This window comes from Mus caroli, chromosome 1, assembly GCF_900094665.2.
Source record: "Mus caroli chromosome 1, CAROLI_EIJ_v1.1, whole genome shotgun sequence".
Lineage (NCBI taxonomy): Eukaryota > Metazoa > Chordata > Mammalia > Rodentia > Muridae > Mus > Mus caroli.
The window spans coordinates 10,807,422-10,821,174 of record NC_034570.1 but is presented as its reverse complement, the minus strand read 5'-3'; the positions used below and the strand labels follow the sequence as shown (position 1 = coordinate 10,821,174).

At 39.8% G+C, this 13,753-nt stretch overlaps 1 protein-coding gene across 1 annotated transcript in view; it reads left to right on the top strand.

Annotated features, from left to right (window-relative positions):
• Positions 1 to 3,843: 3,843 nt before the first annotated feature.
• Trpa1 (transient receptor potential cation channel subfamily A member 1) overlaps positions 3,844 to 13,753 on the top strand; it is a 46,551-nt gene continuing 36,641 nt past the window's right edge. Inside the window, exons 1-3 of the mRNA XM_021167411.1 lie at positions 3,844 to 3,975; positions 9,986 to 10,145; positions 11,553 to 11,728. Of these exons, the coding sequence (XP_021023070.1) occupies positions 3,865 to 3,975; positions 9,986 to 10,145; positions 11,553 to 11,728 (447 nt within the window). The 5' untranslated portion in view covers positions 3,844 to 3,864. The remainder of the gene's footprint in view (positions 3,976 to 9,985; positions 10,146 to 11,552; positions 11,729 to 13,753) is intronic.

Genomic DNA, 13,753 nt, shown 5'->3' with positions numbered 1-13,753 from the left:
GAAAACAAATTAAAACATTTATCTGGTATAAGTCATATATAGAATAAAACTTCTATTACTCAATAATAAGGCAACATTTTTAAAACAGGAACATGTTTACTAAGCATTTTATCAAACAGACAAATGAATGGCAAATAAATATGTTATAGCATGGGCAGTATTAAAACCCACTTGTAAAATGATAATTAAAGCCAATGAGATGCCACCATAGTCTATGCTACTGAAATAACTATACTAAAGGTTGGCAGTGCTAAGTTTTGAGGACAGGGAGTGACTGGACTATTTCCTCAGTGCTAGAAGGTACATAAAGTGGCTCAGCAACTTCATACGAGACTGAAGATAAGCCATACAAACAGATAATTTCATTACTATACATCTAACCGAGTCAGTGAAAATGTCATCTATAAGAGGGTCTGCACAGTGATATTTGAAGAGTCACTATTTATGACAAATCAAAACAGAAAATAATCAAGTGAGCATTAACTGCTCAATAGATAACTGTACTGTAACTGTAACTAGTTTTGTGTCAACTTGACACAGCTGGAGTTATCACAGAGAAAGGAGCTTCAGTTGAGGAAATGCTTCCATGAGATCCAGCTGTAAGGCATTTTCTCAGTTAGTGATCAAGGGGGGAGGTCCTTTTGTGGGTGGTGCCATCTCTGGGCTGGTAGTCTTGGTTTTATAAGAGAGCAGGCTGAGCAAGCCAGGGGAAGCAAGCCAGTAAAGAACATCCATCCATGGTCTCTGCATCAGCTCCTGCTTCCTGACCTGCTTGAGTTCCAGTCCTGACTTCCTTGGTGATGAACAGCAGTATGGAAGTGTAAGCTGAATAAACCCTTTCCTCACCAGCTTGCTTCTTGGTCATGATGTTTGTGCAGGTATAGAAACCCTGACTAAGGCAATAACAAAGAGTAAGATATAGCCACACAATAAGATACAACTAAAAATGCAAATGAAGAGACTGCAGATACACAGCTACGCTTGTGAAACCTAAGCAGAAGCGACGGAGAAAGCCTCCTGTAGTGTGTCCCCATGTATCTGAAATTTCTAGAAAAGGCACAATTTTAAAAGATAGAAACTATAGGATATAAATAGGTCCAGGTTGGTTTTTCTGCTTTTGGACATATGGATTTTTTAAATTAATGGAAATTTTCTAAAACTGGAGTACAGAGTGTTACATAATCATACATATTTATTAAAATTAATCAAACTATACATATATATTCAACAATGTTTATTTTGTTTAAACTAAAATGGTCAGTTTTACCTTCAATTATGGGTACTAACAACACTATACTTGAAATAATGACTAAAAATATAAATCAAGTTTTATAATTGATTGGCATCTTTGTTGGAACAAAATAAAGAACTTTGTATAATTTTGTTTTTGGTTTTAATTTTTTATCACTTGCAATATCCATAGTTTCCTTGAGATTTTAAGTAAAATCATTTGTTTTTCTTTCTCAAATACATGATTACTTCATGTCAAAACATAATTTGATAAAAAAGTACACCTTCTAGAAACATCTACAAAGATTTTTCCCTCTAATAACTAGAATTATTTTGAGATTATCCCTGGTGAAATTATTTTACTTATTTATACTATCAATAATTAAATTTCAAAGGAAATAAGATTCTAATTGTAAGTGGTCAGCTAATGTCTTATTCTGACTGCATTATACATCTTAAAAAGTTCAGTATTTTGTAGGAAAAAAAAAACCAAACCATTTATGAAAAAGACTTCTTTTGTTGGCGAGGCAGGAAATAATGTAACAATTAGGAAGAAATAGCTATAGAAATTCCCAACTGAAAAAGGCACAAATTGATGAAGTGCTGCAGAAGATAGAGGGAAAATTAATGTGCATTTCGATTTCTGTGCTTTCATAGCAGATAGAAAGATATGGCCAGTCCTACAAAGTTAACCATCTATTTTTCAGTACTAAACCAGGAAAGGACACGCTGGTAAGGACCCACACTTTGGAGTAACCTGCTGCTGGTAAACATTTTCCCAGCCCCACTCTGTAGTGACTGTTCCCTGGCTCCACATTCTTAATTAAAAGCCCTCTATTGCCCCAACCTCCGTTAAGTTAAAACAAAGGAAACCACTGTGATACATCCCTTAGTTCTCTTTGGGAGAAAGCAACTGATCACAGTCTTTCACACGCAGACATTCTCGGCCGTCCAGTGAGTGGGACGGCTACGCGTAACCTTTCCTTTCTTCAGGTAGATTTCTCATAGGAATTACTTCAATCACCTCCCTTACACGGAGCCCGTCTCTCCCGTGCTACCTGTTAGTGTGAAGAAAGTTGAGAGTGGAAAACTTCAATATCTGCATTCTCCACTCAAATTTTCCAGCTATCTCCTCTCAGGTACTGGTGTTACACTCAACATCATCCCCACTGCGGGGGTTCCATTGATCACAGCTTACTGTATCAATGAGAAGATTTGCACAGCAGGCCTTTTCATGATTCCTCGATGTCAATCAGCACATTAGACTCATTCCTAAATTCAGCCCGATGTAATTCCTAGGTCAATTCTCCACACTTTCCTGGATGCAGCCCAGTGTTGTGTCCCTGTTTTTTGTGGGTTTTAGGGTTTGGTGGTGGTGATCTGTGTTACGTGTGAATCGAATACTCTAGAACCTTAAAATGGCTCAGTTTGGTAAACCAAAATTTTGTTCTTTGCAAACTCAACCCATTTGCGATCTCACCAAGGGCAAACAGCAGCCGCAGTTGCACAGACTCCCTGTGCTGTGTCTAGCCTCATGGCTAGCTGCAGGACTATTGGATGGAGCAGAATACCCGTCTTTGTCCATAGTATACACCTATGCTGTGGAGATGTGAATTCAGGGGAGACTCAGAAAGATAAAGCCCTCAAACAATGCTGCCAGCAAACCCTCCACAGATAAACTGTAGCTTCTATTTAACCTGCTATAATGAAAAATAACCGTTTTATTAACTATCTTAAACGTCAAGGCATAAGGCAGATGAATACTTTTATCTACAGGAAATGCGGTCTGAGATACAAAGCGACTCTGTCTAGTCCCAATTCCAAGAGGTATTCACTTCATCCTGACAACTGGGAAGAGAAAATTTGCTGAAAATCATACTTTCTGATAATTCAAGAGCACCCTCACCCTAACCTCCCGGGAGGTGGGCAGGGGCAGAACAGCCCTAGGGATTTTGTCTTATTGAGCCAATCTCATGTAGTCCAGGCTGAACTCAAACTTGCCACGCAGTCCAGGATGACCTTGGATTTCAGATCTTTCTAGCCCCACGTCCCAAGTACAGGCTTACAGCCTCTTGGATTGCTAGTGGGATCACATTATTATGCCTGGTTTTATGTAATGGAGATGGTGCGCAGGACTTCCTGAAGGTTGGGTAAGCACTTCACAGTCTGAGCTATATTCTCAGTCGAACTTCTGGACGTCCAAATGGGGGAAGATTTTACTAAAAATTCCAGATTATATTCTCTCGTCCTACCTAGACCTTTCTCTCTTGTCCACTCCTGCCTCCCTGGCCACTAAGAGGGGTTGTTTTTATTTTAACAAATTTGCTGAATCTGCTTCAATTTGCAATTCCTCTGTGATTTCCCCAAAGGGGAGAGAGTCTGGGGCAGATGCCCACTAGGTTCGATTTTGTCTCCAGAGCCCCGCCTGCTACTTCCTCTACAAGTAGCCCAGGCTCGGAAAACTCTTTGCAAAAGTTCCCTCCTACCCTGCAGGCAGAATGGGGCTTTAGCTGCAGGGATCTCTCCAGCAGAGTTTAGTTGTAGGTCCCAAGTCCGGCTCCAGCTTCCGGTGCCCTGTCCCTAGGTGCCGCCTTGTGGAGAGCTGCTGCGCCAGCCGGCGTCCAGGTGGAGTCAATGAAGCGCGGCTTGAGGAGGATTCTGCGCCCGGAGGAAAGGAAGGAGGTCCAGGGCGTTGTCTATCGCGGCGTCGGGGAAGACATGGACTGCTCCAAGGAATCCTTTAAGGTACTGGGGAATCGGTGGTCTGGAGCATGCTGGGGCATTGTGAAAGGTGGGAGGCTAGAAATTTCCTTTCGTTCAGTATTCTGCTGCTTTCACACTCAAGTTTATGAAGCATTGAACAGGGAAATGGCAGGAGACAGTATCAGGGTACACAGCACCTGTAACTGCTACCTGTGGTCCTCTATTTTGCTTTCTTGTTTGCATAACTCCATCTTGCCAGGGGATGGATTGGTGCCAAAGAAGATGTTGCCCTGAAGTACTTTTGAAGTTTTACAGAATTGAAATCCAAAAAAAGCCAGGATAAATTTGGAGTGTGTGAAGTTCCTTTTCAACGTTTAAGTAGATTTTTCGTTTGAACTGAAGTGGAACTGCTGCAGCTGAGAATCTGGTACTCAGCGATCCAACAAGTGTGTTGGAATGGAGAAGCATTTTTATCTAAAAGTGAAAAAGAGAACTCAGCACTTCAAAACGATGTCTATTGGAGACAAGGAGTCAAAGCCCTGCAGCAAGCCTTATTGGGGACTCCACAAGGAGATACCTAGTGAGAAAGGGAGGTCCGCTGTAATGGGGGCTTCTAGCTCTCAGTTCTATGAATGTTCTGACCTATAAGAAAGTCGCACTCACTATCTATTTGATGCTGATGCTGCGGCCGCTCTGAAGGGTAGAGGCAGGCTATTGGACGCCTAGAAAATCATTAGCCTTGAGATAGTAAGAAGGGAAGGGCTTTCATGAAATGGCAAGGTACTATTAACCATGGCTTCTCAATCCCCTCTGACGATTCTTCTGCACCACAGAACCATGTTAACCTTATTTTTTTTATTTTTTTTTTGAGGAAAACGAAATGCTTGTGCAAGCACAAACTTTCATAGAGCTTTCTTTAACTTACAAAAATATGAGCTTACAGAGCTCTTGCTTTGATTCACACAGGAAGTAAATTATTAGAATACATTTCAATTCAGTACTTGGAAATTTACCTCTTTTTTAAAATAACCACTTCACAGCATTTCATTATGTGGACTACATCATGATTTATTTAGCTACCTATGTACTGATACACACTTAGGTCATTTTTGTTTGTTGGGTGTGTTTTCTATTTTATTTAGCTTCGATGTTTTTAATCTATGACTGTAAATGTGCTCTCAGTTTGGGTGTCTATTGGTAGCTTGGTCCTAACAGAGGTGAGAGGTATGCATAGCTTTAGGTCTGGCAGACATTATCCAACTGCTTTCTATGTAGATAACACTGCGAATGTGAGTCAAATGCATCCTACCTCACACAAACCTGGACACCCCCAGATTTAACACAGGTGTCCGTCCCACATCAGCTTAGCATATTAACCACGGCATTTGCTATAGTAGGAAGAACCACATGATGAGTGAATTTCAATACTAGGATGAAATCGTTATAATTTAATGTGGGACAGAAAGAAATTTCTTCGATTTTTTTTTTCAAATCTTAATTTGAAAAAAAAAATCCCTCATGTAAGTTGTTTTATACAAATTTGTGGAAGAAACTTTAGTATCTTTAGTTTTATTGATTAAGTCAAGAAATTAACCCAAGTTAATACTTTTTAATGGTATTTTGGGATTTAACTATACTTTTATCTTGGTTCTCTTTCCTTTTGGATCTTATTCTGATTAGACAAATTTTATTCAAGCAAACTAAAGCAGATGGGTCTGAAATCTCTAATTTGAAGGGCTTAATTTAGAACTAACTTCTCTAAAAATGATCTAGAGCCTGTTGTCTTGAATATAGTCACAGAACTCAGAATTCAAGAGCTTAGGGATTATTCAGATCAGAAGCTACTAAACTGACTAAATTTATGTGTTAATCCACCAGAGGGTTAAATATGTAAAACAGAAAGAAATAATGAAACCACATGGCAGTTCTGGAATAGCACTGATATTAAGATGAATTTTTAGTGTGCTTTCCAGATTTGAAAATCTGCATATATAAAAATAAATATATACATACATACATACCATCACAAACCCCAAAATAAAAAAGTATACCACAAGGCAATAATTTACCTATGGACATATCAGGCCTGTCTTAAGACATTTTCTTAATGCCTGGTGGCATGTCAGGTTCTGAACAGAGACAGTGCAACACCTTTTATGAGCCCATGTGACATGTTTGCAGCCTGTTTTATCACCATGAAGTCAATAGTATCTTCTGCACTTCTAAACCTAGTCCTTCCTCTAGAGAGTGTGGAGGGTTTATGTCAACTACCTCCCCTTGAACAGACTTGTAAACTGCTCTTTTGGGGACTGGTGATGGGTAGTTACTATCTAGAGAATATCAAGTACAAGTGCTAAAATGCTTTCAAATTGATTTAGGTGAGCACTTTCTTTGCTAAGGCAGGGCATTAAAGGTGAGGTCCTAATTCTTGAAGAATTTCAGTTTCATTATTGAATATGTGTAACTCTGAGAGTGACTGGATGCCTCAGTCCTATCCCATAGCCACTAGGGGAAGTTGGAATTGTTTTTGCTTAGAAAGTGACACATTTTTGTCCCTGCCAACATAAGGGAAGTTTTATTTTAAGTTCTATTCTGAGACAAGAGAAATAAAAATCAAAGTTGGAAATTTAGTGATTTTAATTTATTCTGTCCTCATTTTTAATGAGTTAATAGTAATATTCTAAATTTATCTCTGCTATATCAAATAGCTTTCTTCACAATAGTGAGAAGGGTTGTAGTTTCCTTTAAAATAACAATTCAGATTTTGAAAGCTATCTTCCATGACAAAGGTGACCAGTCATAGTCATAGGGGAATTCAAACAATTTTCTTGATCTTTGGGGGGCTATTTCTGTGGTTTGGGGAAAAATAAAAGTGTATTATGCTGCCTTGGTTCTATGCAAAGCTACTGCCTTGTAAAGCATTTTGGTTTGGGTCTTTGCAGTGACGTAGCTATTGAGAAAAAATTTGTTTTTTTTTTAATTGGTTATTTTATTTACTTACATTTCAAATGTTATCCCTCTTCACAGTTTCTGCTCTGCAACCCCCCTATCCAATTCCCCACCCCCTGCTTCTATGAGGGTATTACCCAACCCACTCACTCCCACCTTACCAGCTCTCACTATGCTGGGGCATCAAGCCTCCACAGGACCAAGAGCCTCCCCTCTCATTGAAGCCAGATAAGGAAATCCTGTGCTACATATGCAGCTGGAGCCATGGATCTCTCCACTTATACTCTTTAGTTGGTGGTTTAGTCCCTGGGATCTCTGGAGGGGGTGTGTGTCTGGATGGTTGATATTGTTCTTCCTATGGGGTTGCAAACCCCTTCAGATCCTTCAGTCCTTCCCCTAATTCGTCCTTTGGAGTCCCTGGTGCTCAATCCAATGGTTGGCTGCCAGCATCCACACCTGTATTGGTCAGGCTCTGACAGAGCCTCTCATGGGACAACTATATTAGGCTCTTGTCAGCAAGCACTTCTTGGAATCAGCAATAGTGTTGGGGTTTGGTGTCTGCAGATGGGATGGATCCCTATGTGGGGCAGTCTCCGATGGCCTTTCCTTCAATCTCCTTGACTCTTTGTTCCTGCATTTCCTTTAGACAGGAGCAATTCTGGATTAATATTCTTAAGATGGGTGGATGGTTCTACAACTCAACTGGTGGCTGTGCTTAACCTCTGGATCTGGTCTCTACAGGTTCTCTCTCCCCTTTATTGGCTATTAGCCATCCTTTTGGGTCCTGAGAGCCTCTTGCTTTCCTGGTGTCTGGGACTTTCTGGTGGCTACCCCCAGTTACACATGCCCCACTACTACACACCTCTGTTCAATTTCCTGACCCTCTGTACATCTCCCTCCCTCCCCCAGTCTCCTCCCACACCTGATCCTGCCCCATTTTTTCTTCCCTCTCCTTTCTTTCTCCCAGGTCCCTCCCTCTAATTCCTGTGATTATTTTGTTCCTGCTTCTAAGTAGGATTGAAAATACTTTAGTTGGTTGTGTGTTTGTAAATCTGGAAGGTAAAATGCTAAATAATTTGAATCTTGAGGCTACCCAAGAACTGCAGTGGAGTTCTGTGAATTCTTACTGTTTTGTGTATTTAAGCTTCTAGGAAACTAAAAGGCCAAATAGCCTAGTATGTACAAAAGAAGGGCTGCTCAGCTAACAGAGTACTTGCCTAGCATGGATATAGACATGGGTTTGAATCCCAACATGGAATGAACTTGAGTGGTTGTGCACACCTGAAATTCTAGCACTGAAGAAGTAGAAATGGGGCAATCAGAAGTTCAAGGTCAACCTTAGACATATAGCAAGTTTGAATCCAACCCTGCAGACACCTGAGAGTCTGTCTTTTAGGAAAACAAAAATCTCTATGTTCCTCTATGTTCTGTGTGAAAGCTTCTATCTTTCATTCCTCCCTAGAAAAATATTACATATAGGACTATATCCTGGAAAGTGAAGCATGAATATGTGTAGCAGATGTTGAGCACAGCTAATGTCATCCCGCATAGAATGAAAGAGGAGGAGAGACCCAGAGCATTTCTCAATGTTTTGTTTTAGAATCCATTTGAGCTTGAATACTGTATGGAAAGGACCTGCTTTGTGAGCTACAGCAACTGTGTGTTGGATTAGAAAGTGAAGTGGATAAAACCTAAAATCATTCCCAGGGTGGTGGCTTATACTTACAGTCTCAATTCTAGGGAGACCAGGGGTGTAGTGCCATCCTGAGCCATAACGGCAAGACTGAGGCAAGCCTGGGCTATCTGACACCCTGACTTAAAAACACAAAAGCAATCAAGTAAGTAAGAGCCTAAAAACTCTCACAGCGTCCATCTGCAGTCACAGTGTCAGCTACCGAACATCCTGGGTCCGCTCTGCATGGTGGATGCTAGAGAGTGAGAAGTTGCAGTAGAGGAGGATTTGGTCCTATTGAAGCATAGCTTCCAGGAAGAAGCATTTGGAGTACTACAGAAGGCTGGATGGTAATACCTAGCCATTTACTTCTAAATCCATTAGTAATTCTAGATGCAACTGTGATCAGAAATCTCATCAAGCAATTGGAAAGTAATTAAATACTTCTGTAATTATTGATTTTGAGACTTCTTCATTTCCTGTGTGTAAGGCAATTGTTTGCAACTTTTAAATAGCTGAACACGGAAATTGCTTATTGCATTATGGATATTAATTGAAAATTATTTAATTAGTTTTCTCAGGAAGTGCTCACTTTCAAGAGTAGGCAGCTGTCTTAGATGCTTGAACAAGGGGACACTCTGTCAGGATGATCCTGGCTTCAGTGTATAAGGGGCAGTTAGGTGAAGACTGACTGCTGGCAGGAAGGGCAAAAACTATTTTAGATTTTTAGATTTAGTAACCCTCACATTCAAAGAACCTTCCCTTCTTACTAGTTTCCTCAAGTGTCTATTAACTGTACAAGGCAAGAGCTTTCAAATACCATTTCCACACATGCATGCTTTGGTCATTTTCTGCCCTTCTCTTAATTGACACTCCCCTGTTCTACCGGAAATAAATGCATTTCACCCAGCAAAGCAGAGGCCCTTGTTTTGTTTGTTTTTGCTTTTTTGTTGTTGTTGTTTGTTTTGTTTTGTTTTGTTTTGAGATAAGTATTCTCTGTATAGCCCTGGCTGTTCTGGAACTCACTCTGTAGACCAGGCTGGCCTTGAACTCAGAAATCCGCTTGCCTCTGCCTCCCAAATGCTGGGATTAAAGGCATGCCACTGCCTAGCTAAGGTCCCTGTTTTTTATTATATTATTTCTTAGAGCACATTTTGTAAAAGTCCTTCAAAACTTTTCTTGAAGCCTTTATTTCCAAGACAGATGTAAGATAATGGTCAGGAAAACAAACCATATATTTAATTTATTTATCAATGCATAGACATTTGCCTACTTTATGTCGTTATGTATCGTGCTCTTTAAGGGAGGTATTTGCTGTAAGTGTGACTGTAATGAACAATTGTAAAATATAAGTCTATTAGATGACTAACTTTATATTTTTAAGTTTTACACATACTCGTTTTAGGTAACACCCTTTACATGTTCCTCTAGGTGGACATTGAAGGAGATATGTGTAGATTAGAAGACTTCATCAAGAACCGAAGAAAACTAAGCAAATATGAGGATGAAAATCTCTGTCCTTTGCATCACGCAGCAGCAGAAGGTCAAGTTGAACTGATGGAACTGATCATCAATGGTTCTTCGTGTGAAGGTAACCGAGTGTTGCCGTGAGGATTCATAATGGCATCATCCTCTTAGATTTGTGAACCACCAGCAAATTTGTATATGTGGTGCCAATGGTGCTTATGGGTAGACTGAATATGAAGAGCATTTCTGGCGAGCTGAGCTAGATTTGTTAGTTCTACTTTAGGAGATTAGGTGAACAGCATGACCAGCCATATCAAAGAGGAACAGTGTCAGTGTGAGGGTGTGAGATTCGGTTACTCTGAGTTTGCATATCTTGGCTGCATGCACAATCAGACCTGAGAGGAAGGACCCGCCCTCTAGTCCTTGCCTAATCAGTGGATGAGCCTGAGGGAATAAATGGACATAGTTTAAGAGACCAGAGATTTCTAGTAAAAAGTAGCTAAGGGGGCTGACTGCAAGAGACAGATGGCAGAAGTAGAGTGGGCAAGAGAATCACTTCTTGGCCTTTTGGCTAAGATTAAGTGTGGAGAGGGTAAGAGAGAACTGGGACACAGCCAGTAGAGCAGTCACTGTGATGATAAGTAAGGTGATCTGTTGGTACAAAGGCATCAAACAGAAATGAGGTCACAGGAAAGTCTTGCATTAGAAAGCCCCTGTGTTTACAGGGAGAGCAGTTATGAAAAGTGCTCAAGATGAAAGTCTTTTTCAAGTAGTATGCTACTGAATGAAGTTGCCTAATTGTTTGATGCTGAATAGAATTACTATCTTGCTTAAACAGAATGGGGGAGGGCTAAGATGCATGTGTGTGGGGGGGGTGTGGGTGTTAGGCTGAGAAATAAGAACTTGGATGAATGAAAAGAGTAGTGAAAGCAATTTTTAAAAGAGAGAGAACAGGAATGTTGGCTGACTTATGGTTCCCACTACTGTCGATGGCTCCCAGGTATGATTCATGTGTGAGTATTTTTCTTTTTCTTTGGACTTAGTAATATATTGCCAATTCTACCTTATCACAGCTGCAGAGCAATGCAGGACAAAGGGCATCCTATTTTTATGCAACAATCACAAGGCAAATAGCACCACATGTCTTGGGGGTTATCTTTTAGGCAATTGCAAGCTTAAGTAAATATAACTCACATGGAACCTAATTATGATCTGCTATAATGTAATCTCAGCATTATAGAACAACTATGAAATTAATATGCAGATTAAAAGTATAGTAACAAAAGGATCTGTTTCTATAAATACTATGTAAAAAATTAACCCAGTTTTTGGATCTATAGGTACTTTCACCTGGTCTCAAATGGTGTCCATTGGGTAATTCTGAAGCTAAAACTACATCCTATTTCTATAGTTCAAGAAAGTGTACCTGGTTTTATAAGCACTTGACTCTGAGGTTTGGAGTGGGTAGTTCTTCAGAATGTATTAAGTAAATCCCAAACAACATTTAATACATATTTTGTTATTTCTTTAGTGCTGAATATAATGGATGGTTATGGAAATACCCCACTGCACTGTGCTGCAGAAAAAAATCAAGTTGAAAGTGTAAAGTTTCTTCTCAGCCAAGGAGCAAATCCAAACCTCCGAAATAGAAACATGATGTCACCCCTTCACATAGCTGTGCATGGCATGTACAACGAAGTGATCAAGGTGAGCCTGCTGGCCATCACAGTGAGGCTGACCGTGGAGCTGGGCCAGAATCCACATCTGACTCACTTACTGTTTCAGAGTGACTGACTTCAAGTGCCATGTCATGGCAAATGAAACATAACTATTATGTTTATTTCTCGCCAAATGATGGTGGTGGTAGTGACGATATGACGGCAATGGGGAAGATGATGATGGGTAGCACTGATGAGGAAGATGGTGATAACCACTGTCATAGTAACCAGAGTTAGCTTTTCATGAGTTTTACTTTATCAGGTATTTTTAAAAAGAGCTGTGGGACTTTATTAAGTTACCATTTAAAAAGTGTAAGTTGAGACTTACATCTTAGCATCTCTACTTCCTAGCTGAGGAAGAAGCACAGAGATAGTTGAATAACTTGCCTGACACGGAGCAACTCTTTACAGCTCTACCCCTTGCCGCTTAGAGCTCCTAGATTTTGTGACTGAAATGCAAAAGATGATTAGACTTTTAGTGAAGGCAGAATCTGTAGTTGTGATTGGTCAGTTTTGTTAGATGGACAGCCTCTCAAAAGACAGATAAACATCAGATACAGGTCATATGGGGGAATTTTATTTTACTTTTTGTTTGTTTTTCAAGGCTTGAACTTCCTCAACTAGAGGAGTCCCTGGTAAATATTTAAAGGGTAGGTCTTATCCCACAGCTTTTCAACTATAACTCATAGATTCATAGGCACACTGGAAAGTCTATCTGCTTCCTCAAAGAGGAATGCCGATTACAAATGGATTATGTTCTAGAACAGTGGTTCCAATCCCCTTGAGGTTGAATGTTTTATTCACAAGTCGCGTATCAGATATCATGCATTCCAGATAATTGCATTATATATCACAACAGTAGCAAAATTACAATTATGAGATAGTAACAAAATAATTGTATGGTTCAGGGTCACCACAACATGAGGAACTGTATTAAAAGGGTCACAAAATTGGTAAGGTTGAAAACCATTATTCTAGAAAGTCATTTTCAAGTTAGGCTATTTAGAACTTAATAATCGGTTTTCCTGTGGAAACTCTACTGGAAGTGATGAGCTTTAGCTAATGTGTTAACCCACCCCCAAGCCAATTGTCAATAATCACAAAACAGAGTTCCAAGTTCCCTTTGTCACAAAAAAATTTACTCTCAGCTGTTGGAAATGTCTGGATTCTAGCAAGTAGAGATAAATGGAGCCCCTTTCATCTTACCTCTGTGCTTTGGGTTTGAAATACACCTTAATTTTTATGGCATGACACTGTTGTTAAGTGTTGATGTGCCCTCCTTTTGAGATAAGACAATGTAATATATTTTTATCTGAACAAAATTATAGTTTTAATGCTGTCCTGGTAAATGGTGGTTATTTGAATGAAATGGAATAATGAATGAGAAGGTCTTGGAAAGTGTCCATGGAAACAGGCTGCTTGCCTTCTTCCTAATACCTTTGTGCACCATCATTATTATGCACCAGGCCAGGGTTTCTTTCATCTATACTGCTGGGTCATTAGTGCTCACAGTCACTGCTCACTGGTGTCATGCATTTCCCCAAGGAGCCTTAGTGCTTTCTCTGAAGGCCCTTTTCATCCATAAATGCTCATTAACTTAATTTATTTTGGCTTTAAAATCATGATTTGGGAATTTGCAGGCAGGTAGTAGTTGAAAGAGCTACAGTTAATTGGAAAACTCTTCAGACCAATCATAGAAGTTCAGAAATAAAGCCCATAACTAATTTGCACAATCAATGTATGATAGAAGCAAAAATGACAACAAAAAGCTAGTTGTCCTAAGTGATACAAAGCTAAAAAGAAAGCTAGGGCATGATCGATTGTGTGTACCTTATGGTCTTTGTTTTACCAACAATAGCCATGTTTTCAGTGTTCTTAAATACCATGGCTCATGACAGCAGGAGGAAGTTTGCTTATGGACAGCAATTCTGTCCCAGCTTACTTCTCTAGACATGCTCATGGTCTAGCCTCTACCTACTCAACCTTTCCCAGTGCAAAAGGCATTTTCACTGTT